The 24,597-nt window shown below is 32.1% G+C and overlaps 2 protein-coding genes and 1 long non-coding RNA gene across 11 annotated transcripts in view; 2 read left to right on the forward strand and 1 right to left on the reverse strand.

The window, feature by feature from the left end:
* Positions 1–3,581: 3,581 nt before the first annotated feature.
* On the forward strand, positions 3,582–6,627 carry LOC141447569 (uncharacterized). Of its 2 annotated transcripts, none has more exons than XR_012454457.1 (5): positions 3,582–3,800; positions 5,372–5,483; positions 5,571–5,751; positions 6,109–6,272; positions 6,447–6,627. It is a non-coding gene; the product is annotated as an uncharacterized lncRNA (long non-coding RNA). The 2 variants fall into 2 exon arrangements; XR_012454458.1 differs by having other exon boundaries at positions 3,582–3,791.
* Positions 6,628–8,071: 1,444 nt separating this feature from the next.
* mio (GATOR complex protein mio) overlaps positions 8,072–24,597 on the reverse strand; it is a 33,706-nt gene continuing 17,180 nt past the window's right edge. For 2 of the 5 annotated variants that reach the window (XM_074115254.1, XM_074115250.1), the window contains exons 17-24: positions 24,410–24,590; positions 22,316–22,400; positions 20,890–21,028; positions 15,995–17,862; positions 15,626–15,788; positions 14,826–15,009; positions 9,450–9,591; positions 8,072–8,626 (exon numbers count right to left, since the gene is read on the reverse strand). The gene's annotated coding sequence lies outside the window, so the exon portion shown is untranslated. Of the gene's footprint in view, positions 8,627–9,449; positions 9,592–12,509; positions 12,559–14,825; positions 15,010–15,625; positions 15,789–15,994; positions 17,863–20,889; positions 21,029–22,315; positions 22,401–24,409; positions 24,591–24,597 lie in introns of all 5 variants that reach the window. The other 3 variants (XM_074115251.1, XM_074115253.1, XM_074115252.1) reach the window with 3 other exon arrangements.
* On the forward strand, positions 16,041–24,412 carry LOC141447573 (protein deadpan-like). Of its 4 annotated transcripts, none has more exons than XM_074115260.1 (4): positions 16,041–16,178; positions 20,422–20,562; positions 22,484–22,579; positions 22,813–24,412. In XM_074115260.1, the coding sequence occupies exons 3-4, from the start codon at positions 22,499–22,501 to the stop codon at positions 23,497–23,499; spliced, it is 768 nt and encodes a 255-aa protein (XP_073971361.1). In that variant the 5' UTR covers positions 16,041–16,178; positions 20,422–20,562; positions 22,484–22,498; the 3' UTR covers positions 23,500–24,412. The 4 variants fall into 4 exon arrangements, 3 of the variants coding, with proteins under 3 accessions (XP_073971361.1, XP_073971360.1, XP_073971359.1); XR_012454459.1 differs by lacking the exons at positions 16,041–16,178; positions 20,422–20,562 and adding an exon at positions 20,882–21,022 and having other exon boundaries at positions 22,813–23,670; positions 23,796–24,412; XM_074115259.1 differs by lacking the exon at positions 20,422–20,562 and having other exon boundaries at positions 16,048–16,178.

Consider the following 24,597-nt stretch of genomic DNA (forward strand, 5'->3'; position numbering starts at 1 on the left):
AAGCGTACGTGATGCGAGTTAACCAGTTAAGCGTGTTTGACGTGTATTCGACGTGTATACTCGTTGTGAAGAATATAAAATTGCCATTAACTACAAAAAAAACTCGAAATTTTAATAAAATACAATAAGAATATTATTTGGTGGGATGTTTCCTTTATCTTACCAATAGAACTGCCAAGTATTTTATACGGAGGGAGGTGGTGGGAGTCAGCCAAATGATAAGTGGTTGGTACATGTTTGGTCTCCGCATTAGAGATTCGAGAATTACCTCACACAAATAGAAGCTCTCAACCCTTGTGCAATGCCCGTTTTTACCTTTTTTGATAGAGATTCAGCCCTCTCAGTACGAGCTTGATTTCATTTTACATAGAATACAAAAAGCTCTTTTCTTCCTTGTAAAAAAGCTCTTGCGTCCCTAGTTAACTAGAGCAATGCATAACGTGAAGCGGTGCAAGATTTTGGAATGAGCACAGAATGAGCTCTGGTAATCTCAAGCCCCCGGAAGATATTGCAGAAAAAGTCGCTTGCAGTGGCTATTACGACGTTGTTTTTAATTTTGGTTGTTTTGCCCTGCGTGTATACACTCGTCATTGTCTGATTTTAATTCGAGCACACCGTGGCGAGTTTTTTTTTAAACTAAATTCCACCGCTTAACTAGATAAAAGGGAAGTCTATCCCAATTATTCCCAGAATTGCCCTAAAACAAATTCTTCTTCTTATAAATATTAAATTAAATAAATCTATGTGCATTAAATTTAAATAGGGAACTATAAACAAAATTGTAGAAGTAAACAAATAATGGAGATAGATTAAAAATGTTTTGCATTCAGAATCTATCAAGATGGTACTTTAAAAGTAAGCATATCCTGGTCCTTGCCTTAGAAATGCCCGGAATCTAACATTCAAGGGGAAATATTTTCTAGACATGTACGAGTATGTGTACAATAAATAACCCTTAGTAAATAATAATGGGTACGGGATGCTAGGCCAGAAAATTGAAAATAGTTTAATTTTGAACTTAGGTTCAATAAAGTTAGGCCATTGTCAACTGAGTTTTCTCCACTATTAGAAGTACCAAAGTTTTTTGAGTACAAGTTTGGGGGGGATGTGGTGCTCACAATCTCCCCCCCCCCCTATAGATGGCAGTTAAGTTGCCGTGTGCGCGTATGTAGAGATTGGAAATGTGTAAAACTTTTCGACGCAAACATCTACGATATATCTAGTGCATTGCTTATGATGACTTGATCTAGTAAACTTCTTTTATATATCTTATATAGTATTTACAGCATCCGTATGGGGGGGGGTTAGGAAGGAGCGAAGGAAAATAAAGTTTGTTTGTTTTTTTTCAAATAAAAACTTTTTCGTATGTGGAAAATCTTACTCAACTTAACAGAATTCATGGTTTTGGTGGGGGTAAAAAAAGTTGTTTTTTTCTAGAAACTAGAGTGGAGTAGTAGTCTTGAGATAAAGATTATCATTTGCTGCCCCCAGGCGCAGTGTTCGCCGCCTCTTCGTGTCTAAACAGGAAGATGATTTTCTCCACTTTACTATACAAAAAGAAGAAGAAACACTTCAGTTTCCTTTGCTATCTGCTGTGTGACGTCAAAGAGCTTCTAGTGGACAGAGTGACGTGGTGGGGGCTTCTCTGAAGATCATTTGGCCAAGATTTAGGACTTACCATAATCAGGCAGCTGTATCCTCTAATGAAACTACAGAAAATTCTGAAATTTCGTTTAATGAGTGCGGTCTAGCAAGACTGCAATGAATAAGCTGCAATTATTCAAAATAAAGTTGCAGCGTAACATCTAAGAACATAGTTGTACATACTAAAAATGCTAGGGAAGCTGAAAGTTGCCATAGTAACTGATGGCGGACAGGAGAACACCAAAGGTTCTTAGCAGAGGCCACCTTTTTTCCCTAATATTCTGTTTTTCTTATCTTCCACATCTCTCATACACAAGAGATGGTATCGATAGAAACAGAGGACATATCCTGGAGCTACATCTCTCGGTTAATCTGCTCCTAGCAGTAATTAACCTGGCGTCCACCACAGAGATGTAGATATCAGCTTTGGACCACTCAAAGCACTGTTTTACAACGCTGATCTCCTGCTACCTGCAATCACGTAGCCCAAGTACTCGCTTAAAGAGTAGTTACTTACTTAATCACACCATTTCACTCTGTGAGGAATAGCGCCTTGGACTGGCATCCTCTTCTTCCAAAAGGTTTTCTACTAATGATGACAGTCTGCGTGTTATACCCAAAACATTTGCAAACATTGAACCAAACCTTATGCGTACTAGATAGACATTTAGGGCTATTTTGGAAGTCCTGTTTGTATTATTTAATCAGTAACATCCCTGGGGGACGCCAAAATTCTTAAAAACGTAAATAATCCATTCACTTTTGGGAATTTCAGCTTTAGATTGGGGCTACACCCTGATCTGTGACCTCTATTAATGTCATAATTCTCGCAAAATTCCGCCATCAGTTCAATCAGTTATCTTTCGCTAACTCTAGCTCAAACAAAAAAATTCGAACCGAAATGTACCTATCACGATCGGTAAAATCTTACACCTTTATTTCGTGTTTTATTATTGGCCAATTGGTGTCTCTGCACATTGAAAAGGAAGTCGTTTTACTAAGGGCTGGGAAATTGATTCCCTTCACCGTTCCCTTGGCGACCTTCATCTTGTTAATGAAATATTTTACTTAGATTGAGGGTCAATCTCCCCAGATGATTGATTTTGTTCTTCCATTAAATGTTTCATTGATGAAGTTATTCACCGAGCTGCTCACAAAACACAAGTTCAAGGTTGAAACATCTTCTGGGAAATTTATTATTTCTCTCCTGTTATCCTTGTAGAGGAAAACATTGAAAAACGTGTCTCTTTAAAAAAAACTATTTCTATAAACTATAAACTATAATAACCCACCTTCAAATATTCCCTACGAAACTATTTTATAAAAAGTAATTCATTGTAAAAGCAACTAATCGTCTAATTTCTCCTACGTTTTTAAGGGCCTCTCCTCTACACTTAGTAAAATAACTAACTACTTATCAAAAATGCTTTAACTTTTGTTCCAAACATTTTTTATTCTAGAATATTCATTTTAGGGCAATTATAAGGTAGTTGTGGAGGCCCTATCTTAAGTATTTACCACTTACGTAATGTTACAGAGAGTTTATTATGATGGTAAAATTCTAAGTTTACTTCTTTTTTTTATCGTTCATAAACCAACTGCTAAAAACCTGATCTCTTTTATTTTTTTGATATTCTATTTTTCGGGAATTTATTTTATGTAAATAGTCAGGGACAACACTTCTTTCAAAAGTTTTATTTTATTTTAGAAAACCTATAATTGAAGCCGGACTAACTTTTAGGGATAAAATCCAATGATGGAAGAAAATTTTGATACTTGGGGTAAATTGAAAGTCATAAACGTGTCCACGCTAAATTTTTCATTTTATAATTTTTTTTTTTTTTTATTTATATAATATTTTTTAAGAATTTTGTGAGACCTAATTTCACATTTTATCATAATATTATATGATTACCAAGTTATTATAGTTTAAAAAACAAAAAGATACTAATGGCAGTGTCTAAGATGGTGTAGTAGTCGAGCCACATGGCGTATTTATTGGTTATGTACAGTTTATATTTTAAGTTCCGAACTAGTGGAAGAAGTGTGTTAATTGTGCAGTTGTTACGGTAATTTCTTTCAGCCTACTGCAAGTTCTTTGTTGGAAAAGATTAGATGCCTTTTCAAACAATAGGATATTTCTTAAGGTTAATGCTGTATGTTTCTTTTGTATTTACTTAAAACTTTCTTTAGAACTGTAACTATAAGAATTATAGTGAACATTTAGGCTGATGTAAAAACACTAGTGGTTCAAAATTGTTGGTAAAGTTTAAAATTGGTTTCCACTTTTCTAGCGGATGCTGTATTTGGTTTTAATCATTCCCTTTAATGAATCGGGACGTGCGAACTCGTGCTCCTCGGATACCATTTGTGTTTAGATGAAAGTTTGTTTTTTTCTCTAACCAGTGGCGTATTTCTTCTTCATGAAGAAGTCTTCATGCAATGCATTCAATGCTTGCTTTCGTATCCTTGTTACATTTTATTAGTTTTTTGACGAAATTATTATTGTTGTCAAGTCTTTTTTTCATTTTGAAATATCCTCATAAGAGTTCAAAGCCATACTGATACATGTGAATATAGTTTAACATTCCGGGACTTTTTTTTATCAAGTTTGTATAGATTTTTTGGATTCCTTATAAAGAGTTATTTATTAGAAATGTGTATTCTGGTTAAAACACTTCTTTTAGCTAAAAGATGGTATAGAATCGCCACTCTCCTACACACATTTTCATATCGCAGTATTTATTTTTTGCCTGAACATATGAAAATACAAAAGCACGTCAAAATATTTCAAGTCTTTGTAATACAATAAAATATACAAATCAAGTGACTGTGATATAATTTAATTAATAAATAAATGAAATATAATTAACAGACTGAACCGACACTTTGATCTGACAATAATATAATTCACCTCAGTTCAAAATCTCCAGGTCGCCTAGTTTACCTCAGTACATTCTTTTTTCACCATAAAAACAGTTGGTTATTACAAATTATCTCAAAATTTTTGAATTTCCAACTGTTTTACATTCACTGGGATTTTATTAAACATTCTTAAGGAAGCATAATTCGGGAGTAAATCCGATTTCTTTAACCTTGTCACAGATAAGTAAACATTTCCTTTGCTTCTTATGTCATATTCGTACTGATTTTCTCTGGTTACTACCCCGTTATTTCCTTTTTGCCTCAGAGCCAGCTTATATATCACGTATAGAGAGAAGGCAAAGTCATAAGTGTAGTAATTAAAGATCAAGTGCTTTTAATTCTAGAAGTTTGTGTAAAATACTGCTTTAGTTAAATGTATCAATCCTGTTAAAACCAGTAGTTAATGTTGTGCAAGGCATTTAGTTATTGTATGTGTTAAGGCCTGTTAAGAAAAACAATTAGGAAGTTATTGTAAAATACGTAGTTCAGCTTTTTATTTCAGTTTAAAGAAAAACTTCAATCATATAGTTAATATAACTCGAACGTATTTTACTGCCTAGGCATTGGATTATAAATAATCAAAGAAGCTGAATTAAGTACTCTGTACTTATTTGCGTCGAAAAATAATTATATTAACTATTGATTGAAATCTCTGCGTCAGCTTTGGTAGAGAATGTCTGCCAAAGACATTCAGTTGCTGAGAAACATTATTGGGTCTTACATTGTATCATTACCATAATAGTAAGTAAAGTAAAGTTATCTTTAAACATAAGATTGCTAACAATGCGGTGTCGATTTCCAGACGTAAAAGATGACTAAGCGAACTCCAGCAGAAAGCATCGTTTCCATTCTTTTGGGAGTTGAAGAAATATCATCACCTCCAAAACATCTCTGGACTTTGTGAGCTTATCGAGGTAATTTCTGTAACGTTTCACATTTCTTTAATTAATTTATTAAAAATTCAAGATAAATGTATGATTTGATGTTTCATTCTGCTCTAGTGAACAGAAGTGCTTTAAAAAGTGAACACTATTACTATCTAGCGTTACTCTTGGAAAGCTAGTTCAGTAAAACCTACCACAGGACACCAAATATGAAGGGAGACGCTTCTTCCCTGATGAAAACATTAACTTGCTGACATCTCAAGCTGGACTTACCCTAATCAGTACTAGTTTTCAAAAGGTTAGTAACCCATTTGTTTAAAGTAAGATCTAAACATTTTCTGCTGCATGACGAACATGTAATACCTAAATTTATCAAATGCTCATTCTGAATCGAAGAAAGAGCCGTATTGTACCCCAAAAGCCTTATCATCTTCATATACTGCTCCTATTGTGCAAGCAATATTACGCAGTGCTATCTCCATACTGTTCAACCTTTAATCTTAAAAGTGTTCAAATAAATTACCATTTTATATAAACCTTGTAATTTTCCTCAAGATTAGATGATTATTGAAGTTTGCCTTAAAACTTTACCGTTAAAGTTCATTTTAACTATTTCTACTTTAATGGTTATGTATCCTTTTTTATTATTATTCAGTGCCTTTGTCTCTGGACCCAATTGGGCGCCGCCATCATGGATATACACCACTTAGGACCATTCCATTATATGCAGCAGCGTTATTGCACGTGCTAAGTTGTTTCTCATCCATTTCGACATTCCAAGAAAACCTACCTAATCGTTCTTATGGGCACTTCTTTCAGGTACTTATCGTTTACTTAATATGTAATGCATTAGTCTTAGAATTTTAAATTTTTATGAATTAAATTATATAAATGGAAAAAGTATTAATGTCGTAAAAAAATAGTTTAAGTTTGATTGATTCTAGAGTATAAAATACTAAAGTAAAACTCAATTAACTTTATGTTGGTTTTCAGGATGAAAACAGCCGATACTAGAGAACTACCTGCCAACAAGTTTTATTATGAATCAGTGATTTTAAAAGTAAATTATTAAGTTAATGATTGTATGATGCATTTTTATTTAATAATTAAGAATTTTATATTTAGAAGTTGTACGTTTAAATGTAATTAATAGGAGAATAAAAAAACATAATTCCAAAAAGCCTTTATTTATTTCCTTTTCGCTCAATTAGAGTTAGACATTTTAATAATATTTGTAAACAAAAAAATAACATAAATAAATACAAAAATAGTACCAAATATGTAATAGAAAACTCCAGAGTTCATCATTTGAATGAGAAGAAAATAATAATAATACAAATCAAATTAACAAAATAAGTACCTAAAAAAATAGATAAATAACCAAATAGTTAAAAAATATAGTTAAGAACATTAAAAATAAAAAGTAGTTCCAGAAAATGCCGTCAGAGAGCAGTAAAAACCAGAAAAAATAAGTTTAGTTTTAGAAATAGCCACCAGGTAGCAGCACTTACTGGACATCTACACATATGTTCACGATTTTTAATTCACCAATTTGCCACTAGGCAGCACTAAACGTATATTATATACAGCTGTCAAACAAGATTTCTCTTCAGTACGACTTGTGAGCTGAAGGGGAGTAGATCGCTCTGTCGCTCGTCACCTTAAAAATATCTATTCTAGTCACATACTTCTCTATCATCAAATATGATGAAAAAGGTATCATTGGAATATGTCTGTCCTAGTCTAAAAATCACTAACATAAACATGAAAGTGTCATTTATTAGAAAATAAAATTATCGAATGATCAAATATAGGAATCATGACATACGTCTCTCTGTCTAGTCAAAAATAAGTATTATAATAAAAAATATTCCAATAAAATAACTCGAATCAAATATGAAAAAGGTATGATGTTATGACAAATGTCCACTCAAAAATCTTTACCATAAACGAACATGAAAGTTCTTCTTTAATAATCTCAAACAAAACTTATCAATTGCATATAAAATTTTATCTTGAATTAAGAAGCTAGAGAAAAAACATCAATAATAATTTATGGATTTACCCTTATACAACTGTCCTAACGGCCAGTTTTGAATTCTTAAATATTAGAATTCATTTATTATTCCAACTGTCCTGACGGCCAGTTTTGAATTCTTAAATATTAGAATTCATTTATTATTCGTCCCACCCTCCCTCCCTGCGAAAATCACTTACCTATATAGACTGGCAGTACTATTGCACACTCGACAAGCAAGATGCATTTTATGCATTTTTTCCAGCGTAAAACAATTTATTTTCGCTTACTTCCGGTATCATTAATTAACGCATACCTAATACCATCTAAATATAATATTGCCTAATTAAAAAAAGCTCGAGCTACTTAATAATTAATAAAAACAATGGAGTTAATAAAATAATTAACTTTAATTCAAAGCTGTCACTCCTAGGCACCAGAGCAATCACTATTTTAACGATTAGATTTCTCTTTCTACACTTTGGAGGCCTTTTTTAACTGTTTTTTTTTTAGGTTTTCTTTTTTATTTCTTCGTATTTTGTTCATTATTTTTAATTTCTTCACATTATTTAAGAGATTAAAAGGAAAAATAAATACAAAATTAACTAGATTTTTTTATTATTTAAAAATAATTTATAAACTATTTTACAATAAGTTGAATTAAATCTTTACAGAGTTTTGGAAAAACTTCAATAGACTGGTGACTCACGAGACTTATATAGGACCTCCCTTCACTCACATTTAACCATGTTGGTGACTCTCAAGACTTAAGTAGGGGGGTCTTCTTTCACTCACATTTAACCATGTTGGCGACGCACAAGACAAAGGCAAGGAGATTCTATATAAGTCTTGTGAATCGCCAACATGGTTAAATGTGAGTAAAAGGTAGTCCTACATAAATCTTGTGACTCGCTCGCCAACATGATTAAATGTTAGTGAAAGGAGATCGTATATATGTCTTGTGAGCCGTGACTAGTAATTTTGCCTAACTCCTGATAGTAAACATGCACATTAATACAATAACTACATACTTGTTTTATTAATTGAATCCTAATCACAAATTTGTTGGTATATTTTCATTAGAAGTTTTTACGTCTTTTCCACTTGGGCTATTGATGAAACTGCAGGCAATACTCTAGTATCAGCTGTATTTAATCTGAAAATCAAAAATGTTTAATTAAATTCAAGTGCCTACTTTATTTCATCTTGAATTAAGAAGCTGGAGAAAAACATTCATTAAAGAAAAACTAGGAATTTGCTCAAAAAATGGCCGTTAGATGACGACTCATGGACCGAAGAAAAGATGGAAAACTAACGGCGTGCTAAAGGAGTATATAAATCCCTAACCAAAAGGGTCATGAAGGTTGGCCAATAGACCTCTCAAATTGGAGGAGAAATATAGTGTAATAAAATTTAGTTGTATTTTAAGTAACTATTGTTAAAAGTATTCTGTATTAATTATAAAAATATATTTATATTTGAGAAATTTAAAAGGTTGTTATTTCTTTCACCTTACAAACCTTACGTTTTAGGAAATACCCTGAGCAAAAAATAGCTCTAGAATTCTCAAAACGAAAATGTAGCTCATTAATCCCACAATTTTCACTCAGCAAAATACCATCTTACTAAGCAATTCCAAAAGTGTCAGAAGTGAGATTTCAAGAAGATGTTTTAAGCCCCTCCCTTTCTACATAAGGTATACTAACAAACTTTGAAGGAAATATTGCTCTCGATATCAACTCAAATTCTAACAAAGAGTAATTTATGGTACCCTACTCAGATGATAAGTCTTACTTCTATATATCTGGTAACAAGCGCAAAGCAATTGAATCATTTTAAAGCGCTTTATATTTATATATATTCACTAAATGAGAATGACTAACAAGACTTGTCATACACCATACAAGTGGAAGTTTGCCCTCTTATAAGAATCTTAAGATTAGAGCATAACAATTAAAGCTGTTTAAAGATTTAAATACCTGGGATTATGATGTCATTCTTCTGTCGCTTTCCATTCAGCCGGAAAGTACTTTCTAACTAGATCTAGCTCATCCAAAAGTGCGAAGTTTTCCAGCTACTTTACTGGCGTTAAATACAAACATCATTCTTCAGAAGTCTATTCTGCAATTACCCGTACAAACACTATTATTATTTTCATTTATGGCTAGCATAGGAGGGTTTGAGAAATTCTAAACAGTATTAATGAAAATGTAATCCCTAATAATCACTTAAATGATATCACCAGTTATAAAATTTTATTTAATAAATATTAAAAAAAAGAAGAAATTATTTTGTATTAAATACAACAAGAAAAACATTTTAAAATCATGAACTCAATCAGTTCGCACGTAAAAACACATTTTCCACACAATGATAAATAATGCACAGAACGCACATACATAAGCAGGTTAGCTTACCTTCCAATTCGAACGCCAAATAGAGCAGCAAGCTGTCTCTATTGGAAGATGTGTGAACTACATATGGCTATTTAGTTACCAATACCACCACTAGATCGTGCTGCCTACATGATTTTACGGATTTAGTTCCAAATTTTTTTTTTTTAAATTGATTAATCTCTTTTATTTTATTTCTATATTTGTTACAATTTAATAACTACTATTTGTCCATTCTTCTTATTACTTTTCTCAAAATAATAAAATGATTTATAATTAATTACTAGGAGAAAAGAGAAGAAACGAAAAAATAATTTTTCTAATTTTAATATTTTAAATGGCAGGTCAGAGGTGCAATTTTCCACTTCATTTTGACTATGGGGATACTTTTTATTAGAATAAAGGGCAAAAGAAAGAGAACAAAAAATACAAGGATTAGAGCGAATCTGTAAAATATAATCCGAGAAAAATCCGCGAAGATGTAGGTTTTGAACTTGTTCTGCCGACTTAAAACCAAGAGTGGTCTAAGAGATCCGGGCAGAAGTCCAATGCTGTAGTAGTGAAAATTGTAAATTTAGTTTCGGCTAGGAAGGAGTTATAGAATGGAGAGCCAATCCTGGTGGAATTCAAAATGGAAATATTATCCAAAATTTATGTGTTTATGATATTGCCAGAGAGAAAAAAATGGATTGTCATATTTGAAATTGTCGCTCGGCGCAATATTCCAAAAGTAGAGTTAAGATTGACTACCATTAGGAATGAATTTTCAATGGTGGTTGGGCTGGCTGTAGCGCGTAATGTGGATAGGAAGTTTCGAGGACTGAATTACCATTGGCTGAAGAACTAGTTAAAAAGTTATCATGGTTGATGGTGCAAAGAGATGAGCGTTATCTAGATAAAAAAGAGACAGAAGTCTGCCAAAAATAAAATGAAAGGATTGGAATTGGGAGTGAAAATTTAAGTTATTACAACGGATTAAACAAAAAATTGGAATCCTTGAATAACGGATTAGCCATCGGAGATCTCATATTTGACTATATTTATAAAGTCAACCATCAATTCACCAAAGAAAAGGGGTGATTTAAATTTTTGAACTATTTTTTGTAGATTCCACGAGATTCCAATTGTTTGAGAAAATTATTCTTACAAAATGAATGAATTACTCACGAAACTCTTTCTCTTACTGCAGTTAGGACCAATTCATCACCGGATGCCCATTAATTTGTTGGATTCTTCATAAACGCTTTCCTCTATAAGACGCTGTTCACTTCCCTCGGTTCGTAGTTCATATTTTATAAATATCGTTTGATATTTATAGTTTTTTTAAGTGTAATTTAAATAATTCTACTATAAATTTAGAATAGTGCATTTATGTTATATTGTTCATTCTACTTTCATTATAGTCTAAAACTTTTCCACTTGTCTATGCCAATTTGTTTTCCAATTCGCACTAATTAAGCTCTGTACTCAAATAATACTCAAAACTTAAAAAAAACAAGAAATTGTATTGAAAAATTAAAGACAATATATTATAAAAAATTAACCTTGTAAAGTGGTTTTAACATCATTAAAAGACGATTATAAATATTGTATTTATTTACTTGGGATTTTTCTAATTAAAAATGCTGAAAAAAACAACTAAATGGTTAGAAACCGTTTTGGATAAGCCAGTTTCGAACTCACTCACCAATTTTGGGATTCTTAGAATTAAAATTACCTAATAGAAATTGTTCGCAGATGTAAATTGTATTCCAATACATGTTGAAGATTACTTACGTTTTCATATGACAAATAGGTTAATAAGAAACTGAAATCGGAAGCATTCAATCTAACCGATTAAAAAATCGATAATTAATTAATCGATAATTACGAATAAATTAGAAATCTGGCCGTTGTTTTTGTGAGTCCAAATTTATTGCCTATTTATTTGATTGCTAAGCTTGTGTGTTTCTTCTTACATATAGTGGACGTCAGTAGGTAAGTTTATAATATCTATCGTTGGTAACTTAACAATGAATGGAAACAAGCTCTTTTATTTCCATTTGTGGAAGAAATAATAAAAGGTATAGGGATTTTAGTAAACCTCATCATGGAGAGGGGGGGAAAAAAGGTTCTTTTTTTTCTCTTTCCTTCTGCACCTTACAGAAGAAAGGGCATACACGTACTTACCAAGGAGTCGCGTGGCAACCCTACCTTGCCACAGTTCCCACACTATAGAAACACCTGTACGCCTGTATTTCCTTTACATATAACTGTTGCTCTATTGAAACTTACTTTATTTTTATTTTGCTCCAATTGGATTAGCAGGATATCAATGAAAACTTTTTCTCCAAATAAATGTACAAAGATTTCATTTTTATACAAATCAATTAAAGTCAATAGTTTTCATTGTATTTCACTATGGGGAAACAAGTATCAACTATATTATTGTAAATAAAATAATGTATAAAAGATATAATTAATACTAGTACGAATTACACGTGAACTGACCAATGGGAATGAATATCTTCGATTGCATATCATCCCAGTCAATAGTTTTCATTGTATTTCACTTGTATGGGGAAACAAGTATCAACTATATTATTGTAAATAAAATAATGTATAAAAGATATAATTAATACTAGTACGAATTATACGTGAACTGACCAATGGGAATATCTTCGATTGCATATCATCCCTTGACTTCTGCAGGCACCTGTATAATTACAACGTAAAAGTTCTAAAGATTCTACTAACAAATCAAGAATTCCCTATTACTTAATCAGTTATTACAACGTAAAAGTTCTAAAGATTCTACTAACAAATCAAGAATTCCCTATTACTTAATCAGTTATTACAACGTAAAAGTTCTAAAGATTCTACTAACAAATCAAGAATTCCCTATTACTTAATCAGTTAACTGTTTATGACGAAGATATGCGTCATTAAAAGAAAGTGTAAAATTTTGTGTTATGACGAGTATAATCGTCATGCGTATCGGTAGTGACCATCGGTAGTTAATTTTACAATTTTAGTTTAACATAAAATAAATTCTTAAAATTTATTTTTGATGTATTTGGTTCCTAAATAACGAAAGAAAATATGTCATTTAATTGCAGCAACCCAATTTCATATCAAACATACTCTGGGTTTGACCGATTATATTCGTCATCGCTTATTTTTTGTACGACACACGTAGGGGACAAATTTTCCAATAAGGTCGAAACTGGTTAAATAAAAAATACTTTCTGAAAAACCTACTTCATTTTAAAACATAACTTTATAATAAATTAATATTTTTTTTAGTCCTTTTGAATGCACCAAATTGAATATATCTAGAGGCGAAAATCTTGCTGAATAACTGGTGAATTATCTTCTTTTTTTCTTTTCTTTTTGTTAAATTTTTATTTCAAATATAAATTTTTGGAATTTAAATTTTATAAATAAAACTCAAATTTTCACTTACAGAAATTCCGATACTTTCTTGAAGACTGGAAATCCATGCGAAATATTTGTTTACCTTTCAAGTGGATACTGCATGAGGATTGTTATGTATAATTTCATTTTTTTGCACATATATATTCCAAGTATTATCTATTTATAAACCCCTTTTCTAAAAACTTCCTAATGAAGTTATCTATACTGATATATTTACTTCAAAAAAGGGATCTATTGAAACTTACTTTCGATTTAAATGTTTTTTAGAAACTGTTTTGATCTAGGCGGAAACAGATTAATATAGAAAATGAATTCATCAATAATAAATTCTTATGAATAGAATTAATAAAGAAATAATAATCTATCAATAATTTCTGATGTTCTACATTAATCTATTTTTAAGAAATATGATTGATTTATTGTCTTATCTGCAAAAATTGTTGTCCTTAAATGGAATGAAACAAGCGAAGTATTTGCATTAAAATTTTAGACAACAATCACTACTAATAGCGGTGATTCTAAAATCATGATGACAAACGTCTGTTGAAGAACATTTTGCAAATGATGTCTTAAAATTTGTCTTCCAAAACATTCTTAAGGCCTCCCCTTCCATTATTGTTGAGCGCAAGTCAGTCACACGCCTATCTAACCCCCGGACCTTCTTGAAAGAGGGTCTTTAATTTTCACTCAGCAAGTGGGGCCCCATATTTATACAAAAAAATCACTCCTTACCGAGCGTTTAACCCTAAGTAGGAGGACTAGCGGTTCTTATCCATGAAAATTGTAAACACATAAAAGGATCTTTTATAATAACGAGTTCCTGTAAGATAATAATAATTGTTTCAAGAAAATTATTGAGAATAGATTGCTTTCTTTCTTTGGCGGACAGTTCTATTGTACAGTATAGCTCGGAATAACTAATTATTACAAAAAATTTAAACAGAAATACTAAATCTAATTAGCAACATTTCAATAAAGAGAAATTGTTACCAGAATCTGTATTGGTTATAGAATATAAATTAATAAAAACAGAAGTAAACATTTTGTATTTGTTTCTTCTCTGACGAAGAATCAAAACGCAAGAGTCTATCTTTTCATAAATCGAAGATCAGTAACTATCTAACCTATAAGATATTTAGATATATGCAAACGTTACCTTATCAAAATATTTCTCTCGATGAGGTATTGCATGTACTGAATGGATGCTCTGATACGTGAAGTATTAGAGAATTTTTTTTTCAATAGAATGACACAAATGACAAACCTGCCTGGTTCACTCTGTCTTTACTTCACGCTAGTGGTAACTTCGAAACTTATTGATTGATTACTGTTTAAACTGATTAGTGGCTATTTAAACATAGAAACTATGGGATGATAGAAAAGTAACAAAAAGAAAAAAAGCAATTTAAGTAATTTGAATTTTTCCACGAAATCACTTACCTTTTCCAGATAAGAATGCAAATGCAAGTACAACCTCGTTAAAGAATTATTGATTTATGTTAGCAAAATTCTGATATTTTTTTAAATTTTTATAGAAAAACTTACTTCTAGTTTTCAATTTCCTTTTATACAATCTGCCGCACAAAATTCCGCAGGCTGCTCTTAGATTTTTCTCTCCTTAGCAACTAAGTGTTCAGTGATGGGCAGTGTTTACTGTGTGATGAACGACCTCTGTCTAGTGAGCAGGAGATGCGCTGAGAAGACTTCGTACTCCAATGATCTCAGGTGCCTTAAAAATATATAATATGACCAAAGTTAATAGAATAGTAATTTAAATAGAAAATTGTTAAATAATACATCTAATTTATTGAATTAAATATAAAAGCCTACTCAGAAAAAGAAAGGTTTCATTCAATCACTTAAAGCTGGAATAAATGAATCATTATAATAACTCCCAACAAGTTTAAAATTAAATATTTTCAATACCATTACAAGGTCATCATCGTGTTATGGTGTCAATCCAAACGTTTTAAATGTTAACCAAGAAATAAATATGTAACGTTTAATCCGTCAGAAGTTATTGTGGATGGCCATTTAGTCTGATAGAGAAAATTGGAAAAATTAATTTCAATGCAGTTATCGGTAGCATTCAAGCTCAAAAAAAAAAGCAGGCATTTTACTAACTAATGACAATAATGGTCTGTATTTCAGACTATATCCTCATAAGCGACATTAGAATTATTCTCAAGAGGTAACTTGTAGCATCAAAACAATAGATACTTGTACGACTGGCAAGAAAACATGTAACTTAAAGAAGAAAGAAAGAAAAAATTTGTGAGAATTTCTAAATAAATATAGAAACGTTAATTTGCAAAGAAATGTTTGAAATGATAAATAAAATTTACCTTTTTAATACATATCTTGACAGACATACTTCTTAGCTTTCCATGCAAGTCCTTTCATCAAATAAGGGTAGAACTTCTCTTTAAGACATGCTCCTTGGACACGCTTCAGTCACACGACTGCTCTTATTTAGGGTAGGTTATAATAAGGGCAGCATTTGTTTGCCTACACAGATCAAGTTTTACGTTTTATATTTACCCTAATAAATCAATAATTTCATTAAATACTAATTAATGGAGTGAAACAATTAAACAAAATTGTTCGGTTCGTTTTTTAATACTAAAAACAATCTATTTTTCATTTCGTGTTTTATTTTTGGTAGGGGGGTCAATAATTATTTTAGTATAGACAGGATTAAAATGGTTATTTACGGCTGTCAAAACATGGCAATCAAACATCTGTGAGCTGGACTGAAACCGCTATGAGCGTACCCACGGCAACCACATACCGTGAAGATAGCATTTATCTGGTTCAGTTGCATCATTTGCTAAAAATAAGGAAAAAAAATATATATATATTAAATGGATAGACGGTTTAAAAAAAGTACCATAATCCGTAAGTATTATATTATGACACTTGAAGGCTAAGCCCAAAGCTTAAACCACAAACTTCAAAAACAAAATTTTGTTTGGCATTCGTGATTCAATTTTATGTTGATTGTTGAATTTAAGTATTAACATCAAGTCCAAAATTTTTTAATTTCCTTTAGAGTTTTTCTTTTAATTGTTAAACGTAGTTTTCAACGAATAGATTTCGTCTTATTTTTACCTGCATACGTATTTGTTTGGGAGCGAAATAATAACAGCTTATCCATATGCCAGCATGGCAGCCCTAATCCCACGATTTATGGTTGTGATAGACGGAGAACTTGAGTTTGCCTGTAGGTACTTACCTTATATCTGGTACTCGCAGAGTATAAGTACGTTAAATGATTAATTTTGCCTGTCCAGGTTAAGATATTCGCTGAGATACCAAGATTCCATGATGAATTGGTTTGTTTATGTTCCCAATAGAGTAATTGTCTATTGTAATGTCAGTGTTACCAAGTTTCAAACAGTTATTTTCTTAAAATAGTTTTTGAACAATTGGCAAAACATTTAAGAAAGAATAATTGGTGTTTCGTCTGAGTAAAGTACAGTTAGTGTACAATTACATAGTTTTTCAAGAAATCCTGACTTTGAGCGAACACTAGAAACTGTTCGATATCTTGAAATGAAGCTCTTTGAAAGATTCTTCAATCATTCACAGAAAAACAGGTTGTTCGTAAAAGTTCCATATGATTTCTTAAATCTAATACCTAATAAATTTATCAGTAAAGTTACTTTTAAAAAAAACACACTCACAAATGAACCTCGAGATTATGCCACTTAAAAACTAAATATTCCTAAAAATCATAAATTAAAACACAATTGTTGAAAAATCAAATGAATGATAAGTCACAAACAATATGCAAGGACACAAATATTCATCAGAATGTGAAAATTACGTCTTTACAATTTATTTTTCTTCTTCTACAATTTCAGCACCAAAATGTACTGCAACTAAGCTCTAACTTGAAGACTATAGGCCAATTTACTGAAACTAAACGATAATGCTTCAGATTAGCACTCTAACTTGACTTTTCTCTTTTTTCTTACTCAGAGTTGTCTCATAGAATTTTTTGTTGTTTTTTTTTAAGAAAAAAGTATTTACCCAATTTTGGTTACTATCAATTATTATTAACGTTAATATTATAGCTAAAAGAGATTCTGTTGCCAACATTTTTTATAAACAATCTCATTACGAGAGAGTATTACGTTTTATCCTGAAAAATTCTGGGATCACTCGAATGGGAAACTAAAACTAATATTTGTGAAATGATAAAATAGAAATAAGGAAGTAATACAATTACCTTCATACTCCTGTGCTAATCTATTCGAAGTAAAAGGAGTAAACCTTATAACTGTAAGAAGTAAATATAATAAATGTTTTCATGGTTCAGGTAAAAACAAATGAAAAAAAATTAAAGGCAAAAATGATGCTGCTTAACACACAGGTGTTATAAAAAAAATATATATAATAACGAAGATTGAAAAGGAAATGTGAAGTGGTTTAAATGATGTCATAAATCCCAGCACCTAATAGTTTGTGAATGGAAACAGTACTTTTTGTGCGGTGTATTCTTGATGGGAGCGATCCGACCATTTCATTGAGAAGGAAGTACACAGTTAAGACGGGTGTACCCATAACTGTTTGCTACCTGTAACAAGAATACAAAAAAAAAGATAAGATACGGTTCAAAAGGAAGAAACGCCCAAACAAACAAGAAGAAGAAGAAGGTTAAATATTGAAAGAAAACATTGTACCCTATTAGTTCAGTTGTCATGGAAACGTCTTCATTTTGTTTTTAATTTTTGTAAACCTGCAAAGGGAAGGGATTAGCTATGAGGTTAGCATACTGGACTCCCACGCGGAGGTCCCGGGTTCGAATCCAGCAGCTGACCCTTAGATTTTCTCTTCCTAGGAGCTTCTTACAGCTCACTGTCCGGTGATGGACAGTGTTGTCTGTAACGAGAGAACACTGTCCGGAGGCCGGCAGTGCACTGGAAAAAGCTCCGGGCGCTAATAACCTCAGATGTTGATGCGCCAAAAAAAAAATAAATAAATAAATAAGTAAACCTGCAAAGATTACCTTATTTTGTTACTGATTGAAAATTAATTTACAAATAATCAGGTGTGGGGCCACCCACATGATTTTCACTTAATTACTATTCTCAAGAAGTTCTAACTTTCAAAATTTCAATAAACTCCGAACAGTTGCTTTTTTAATTAATCTCTACCGACTTTACAAAGTTTGTAACCGTACATTACACTGAAATTTAACCTTACAGGGAAGAGCTTATCCCCAATTCCTTCCCCTGAGAGCTGCCCTAAAACGAATTCATCGAGGAACATTATAGAAGTAAAAGTTGTAAATCTATTTAATATGTAATGGATAACGATTATAGAAAAGACACAAGAAAGAAAAAAAGAACAATTTATAGAAATGCCGTTTTTTGGCCCATTTTTGGGAAGTTCTCAAAAATCAATTTGAACTGTGGTGTTGCAAAAAATTACATTAACCAGTTAAGCGTTAAGTGTATACACGACAAGAACTAAATCTCTATTTCGGTGCGTTTGACATGTATACTCGTTGTGAAAAATATAAAATTATCATTAAACTCGAAATTTTAATAAAATACAATAAGAATTTGGTGGGATGTTTAATTTATCTTACCAATAGAACTGCCGAGTATTTTATACGGAGGGGTATGGTGGGAGCCAGCCAAATGATAATTGGTTGGTACATGTTTGGTCTCCGCATTAGAGATTGGGAATTACCTCACACAAATAGAAGCTCTCAACCCCTTGTGCAATGCCAGTTTTTACCTTTTAGATAGAGGTTCAGAGCATGATTTCATTTTGCACAGAATTACTACTAGCCTAGCTACGTGAAGCGGTGCAAGATTTTGGAATGAGCACAGAATGAGCTCTGGTAATCTCAAGCCCCCGAGAGAGATTGCAGAAAAAGTCGCTTGCAGTGACTATTATGATGTGGTATGTAAACTTTTTAGTTGTTTTGCCCTGCGTTCGACGTATATACCACGTCCATTGTCTGATTTTAATTCCGCACACTGTGGGGGGGGGGGTTAAAGTAAGGATTATTTGGATGCTAAAGATGTCCAGAACGTCCAGTGTGTATAGAAAGAAAATGTAAAGGATTAACGTCTATTCATTCCGGAACCAATTCGTACCAATTTTTATTTATGTATAACTTCATCTTTTCATTCAGAGTTACTCCTTTCAAAAGACTTTTGAGAAGGGTAAATTTAATTTCAGGATAATTTACATTTTATATGCAAATTAACATGGATAATGTAAGAAAGAATTGAATAAATACTATTATTTGGGGTTTGAAGAAAACGGAAGTTAAGAACCTTCTACTTCGAGAAGGTCGTGTGTTGTTCATATCATTTTTTTTAAATAATAAAATCGGCTGAAATATAGTTTTCATTATTAAATAAAATAGATAATCGCCACCATAATTAGATTAGTTGAAACTGTTTCGAAATAGTTAGAGCCTTTCTTTAATTTCACCAAACTAAATATTGCTTTCATTTAAATAATGAAAGTGACTTCTTTATGTAGCGTGGGAAGGAAGTCACAATTAAATGTCGTTAAACAGCAACTGCCTGTGTCCTATACAGTATCAGAATAGAAAGATTTCCTATTTTCCAATCATGTCAAGGAAATCGGAAAAGAAATTTATCTTAGATTCCCTAGAATTAAAATTTGGTCTCTTACCAGCGTAAGAGAAAATCAATCAATCAATCAATCAATCAATGTATTTATTGCTTTTTAAATACAAAACTTATAAGCAAGGAGTGGGATTTCAAACAAAATACAGGTTTACAAAAGCTACAAGATTGGGTAATTAAATATAAAGAAAAAACACGTTAGTTCAAAATTAAATTACAACCAAAAAATTAAAAAGAAAAACTTGGAAATAAAAGATCATCCTACTAAAAATAAATAAATAAGCAAATAAATAAATAAACAAAATAAAATAAATAAATACAAAATAATAATAAAAACCAAAATATCAAATAAAGAATACATTAATCAATTAAATAAAGCAGAATACTTTCCAGTAATATTAATATTTATCTACATTAATCCCTTCTTTCTCTTTTTTCCTTTTCTCCTTTTAAGCAGAGAAAATAAAAAGATGTATTGTTTGCTATAAATGAAAGAGTCAGCTATGTTTCAACTTCCCTAGGGCGAGTTTCAAGTTCTGTGAAAGGGTTCATTTGGCGTCAGGAGTACAAGCGTATGAGAAAGAGAGAAGAACTTATCACAAGGAGCACCATTGTTGTCCATCTAATCTGAATGTAGGAGGGGCTCCCTCCAGGTTCTCAAGGTACACCCTGTTGCATGTTAACCCTCGCTCTAGTGTGTTTGTGTATGTGTATGGGAACTTTTTTTCTCTCCAAACCTTTAAGGAAGCCACTAAGAGTAGGGATACGGTGCTACGCATGGTGGGAGGTGGTACCACGATAAGCACCAGTTGGTGCTCCAGTGCTAAGTTTGCCACCAGGTGTCACCATTCCCACGGTTTCCCCCACCCAATGAGTAAAAACAGGACATTGAGCGCGATTTTTTGGTCAGTTGTTAGTTGGGACAGTGAAAAGCTACAAGTCAATAGTCTATTTTTTGTTTAAGCATTTTAAAATAAAGATCGTGCTACCTAAATAATTTTGCAGTAGTGCTTGAGTGAGTTTGCTTTAAAACCTCTTCGTGCCCAATTCTCAGATATGCCACTAGCAATGACATCCGCTTATCCCAGTAGTTATGGCATGTCCAAAGCTGATCTCAGAAAGGTACTTCTGCAAAAAATATATCATTTATTAATAATTGAAATATTTTTTAATTATTGATTAAAATTCAAATAATAATAAGTTAAGAAAATTTGTAAAATAAAACGTATTTAAAGAATAAAGAAAATTCAACATCTTTAAGTATCAACAAAATTTTGAAAGAAATTTCAAATTCTGCGCTTCATTCCCCTTGATAACGTTTATCTCGAGTAATGCAACAGGTTTAAGCACGCCCACTTGTTGATTCTTTCCAGTTAACTGCAACCTTAACATCTACTTTCAGTCAGTCAGTGGGTAGACCCTATTAATTTTTATTTATTTATTTATTTTTAATTTTTAATAGGAAGTGGAATTTAACAGTTAAAATTTGATTTTGCCTTTCTAACGCGAATTTTACGATAATTTTTGGGAAGCCACACAGCCCTAAACTATCTAAAAGGGTTTTCACAGCTTCCCTAGTGTTCTTTAGTGTTTGTCGCAGATCCCAGAACCGAATTTTCCTGGGATAGTGTTGCCGATAAATCGCTAATTCAGAATCGGGAATATTTTTAGTTAATGACTTATTTATTTCAGCTGTATTCAGTAACCGAATTGCGTACATGTCTTTTTTTTTATTTTGTAATGGTATCAGTTTCTTATTTTTATGAAAATTCAACTAAATTGTGTTCTTTGGCTGTCTTAAAAAAATCACTGAATTGGAGTTACGTTCCTTTGGTTCAACCATAGCAATTTGAGCAATGAATGTTTAAATTTAAGTATTACAAGTTTAAATTATTGGCGCCTAATTGGGAAACTCAAAAAAAGTGCAAACAAAAATCAGTTAAGTGGTACTTCCGTTGGATTTCTGATTGGCGACTTTCTAACAGATCTTATGTTAGTACCATATCAGATTTTGAACTAGAATCTTAACTAAACCCATTTTAAGGGACTTCAGATTGAATATTTCTCGAGAAAACTCAATTTGGAAAATTTTAGAGATGTTCGCAATACTTCCTCTTCAACGAAACTAAAGGAAACTGTCATTGAGAGATTTTTCTTCCTCGGAAGTTAGGTCTTCCGTTGAGGTATCAAAAATCACTGTCAAGTTTCTACCTGCGGTAAGACCGCTAAAACTTACGATTAAGTAAATCCGTTTTAACCCTCAAGTAGGTACACGAAACTTGTTATCTATCTCTAAAGGCAACCTCACAATGGTCACTCGCTGCTTATCATGCGATTCGCTTAATAAATTATTTCTAGGTTTTCTAATGCATCTAATTTACAAATAGGGTATGAAGAATCTTTGTAATTAATTACCTGTAAACTGCATACTGTGGATTAGAACTGGATTTTTAAAGTTTAACACGCAATCCATTTGTTTATGTTGACAGTTCATTTTTGCCTAAACAAAAACAAAATTACTTAGTTAAATACAATTTACATTGTTCATAAAAATGTTTAATTTTTTTTTTTGTATATAAACAGAGTAACAAACCAATAATGGAAAAACGTAGGAGAGCTCGAATTAACAACTGTTTGGACGAATTGAAAACTCTCATATTGGATGCAATGAAAAAAGACGTGAGTATCACTGACGTTTTGATTTTCCTTTACATTGGTGATCAATTCAAGTTAGGGTCAGCGTCATTGTTTACTTGATGTAATGATTATCTCTGGGTAACCATTCGGCCTTAAGAAGTAGCCGAATATAACTACAGATAATTCTATAAATAATTTTATAACTCTGAAATGTATCCGCCGAAAAAGAAAAAGTTATTTGTTGCAAATTATAATTCTAATGTTTTTGTTTACAGCCGGCGCGACATTCAAAACTTGAAAAAGCAGATATTTTGGAAATGACAGTGAAACATTTACAAGAAATCCAACGAGAACAGATGCGAAGCGCCGTAGCATCAGATCCGAGTGTACTGTCCAAATTCCACAATGGATTCACTGAATGCGCCACAGAGGTTTCTCGCTATATCTCTTGTCTAGATGGTGTAGACGACGGTGTTCGTCGCAGGCTGGTTGGACATCTTACTGGATGTGTAACCGGTCTGAGTCAAGTGTTACCATTGGCCACGTCTGCAACCACTGATACCACCATGGGCAGTTGTATTACCTCTTCACCTGAAGATGTTAACAATAATCGAGGTGGTGATAGTGGTTCAAACAATAGCACTGCTCCTGGTAGTGCAGGAGGTTTAAGAATGGTGCCCAGCCGGTTACCGTCGGGTGAACTGGCCATTCTACTGCCAGGCATGGATGAACACCGGTCAGCTTTTAAAGCTGTTATCAGCGGGCGACTTACTCCAACACCATCACCTGTCAGTCCAACCATGCCACCTAGTCCTGCACACTCTCTTCATTCATCTTCAAGCGAGCACATATCCACAAGTCCAGAACCACATCATGCAGAATCTGTAGATACACCCAAAGAAATTACTACCGCTTCTACATCAGATTCGCAAACCAATTCAGAAATGTGGAGGCCGTGGTGAAAACTAGCAACCAAAATGTTACTTTCTGAAATCTTAAGCGTGCTTCCTTAGTTCTTATCATCTAGCATTGTCAAGAAAAGAATATGAGCGGGTTAATAGAGTATCGCCCGACTGTTCTGAAAATTTCATTAATGTAATGCCCTTACCACTTCCAGTCTTACAATAATTTGGGTAAACAATGATATAGTTTGTATGCTAAAAATGTTATTAAAATAAACTTTAGTTAATACCTTTTAAAGGTATGATACTCAGCGCTGTCTCCGATGTAGCTTTAAAGATTTTTGTTTTTTTTATAGGGGGTGTACTTAGAGCGAGAAACCCAAATATTACGTCGCAATTACCATTACATTTGAGAGAATTTTGAAAATGTTATTCATGTAACTATGAATATGCCAATATTCATGTAACTATGATTTCATGCCAATGGGAGTCAAAATCTGTGGCTAATTTACAATCTAAGCTTTTGTAACAAATCTTTACAATTCAATGTTTCTGGTTTGTAAATACATATACTACTTCATTCGAAGAAGCATTGATTTTTAATAAAAGGAGGCACATATGCAGAAAACATTCTAACTCCTCTGGTTCGTGAACATCTTTGAGTTCAAGTAGTAATGTTGTGGCGCAAGCAACCAAAAACATTGCTCGCTAGGCCACATGTATTTATTGAAAATTTAATATGACCTTGTAAGGATTGTTCTACTTATCAAAATAAAATTTTAAAAATTTAGTTAGTAACTACAATAAAAACTGAAAATAGATAGGATTTATATCAGTAGGCTTCTTACGTGATGTATTCTATATTTTTACTAAATATCACAAGGCCAATTCTACTAGTTTTTACTTTAAATACTAAACATTCCTTTCTTGTAGCGTTATCAACTTTTTGAAATTAGACAAAAACTATTACCTGTATATTATTTACGAAGATCTCTTATGATGTTCCTTTATTATCTTGTTACTGGGATTAAAGTTGTTCACCATATTAAAACAAACTTCATTTCAGTTGTTTATTCCGTTTATGTACTTGTTTATTTTGTTTAAAAGTAACCATCCAGTTTCGTTATAACCATTTTGCCATTACTTGTTACCTTTTTA

This window comes from Rhodnius prolixus, unplaced genomic scaffold (assembly GCF_049639745.1).
Source record: "Rhodnius prolixus isolate KJV_2025 unplaced genomic scaffold, Rpr scaffold_7, whole genome shotgun sequence".
Taxonomy (NCBI): Eukaryota; Metazoa; Arthropoda; class Insecta; order Hemiptera; family Reduviidae; genus Rhodnius; species Rhodnius prolixus.

Coding starts and splice junctions, on each gene's coding strand:
- LOC141447573 (XM_074115258.1), top strand. CDS start 20,957: ATGCCACTAGCAATGACATCCGCTTATCCCAGTAGTTATGGCATGTCC. Junction 21,023..22,483: donor CCAAAGCTGATCTCAGAAAG/GTACTTCTGCAA, acceptor GTATATAAACAG/AGTAACAAACCAATAATGGA. Junction 22,580..22,812: donor TGGATGCAATGAAAAAAGAC/GTGAGTATCACT, acceptor TTTTGTTTACAG/CCGGCGCGACATTCAAAACT.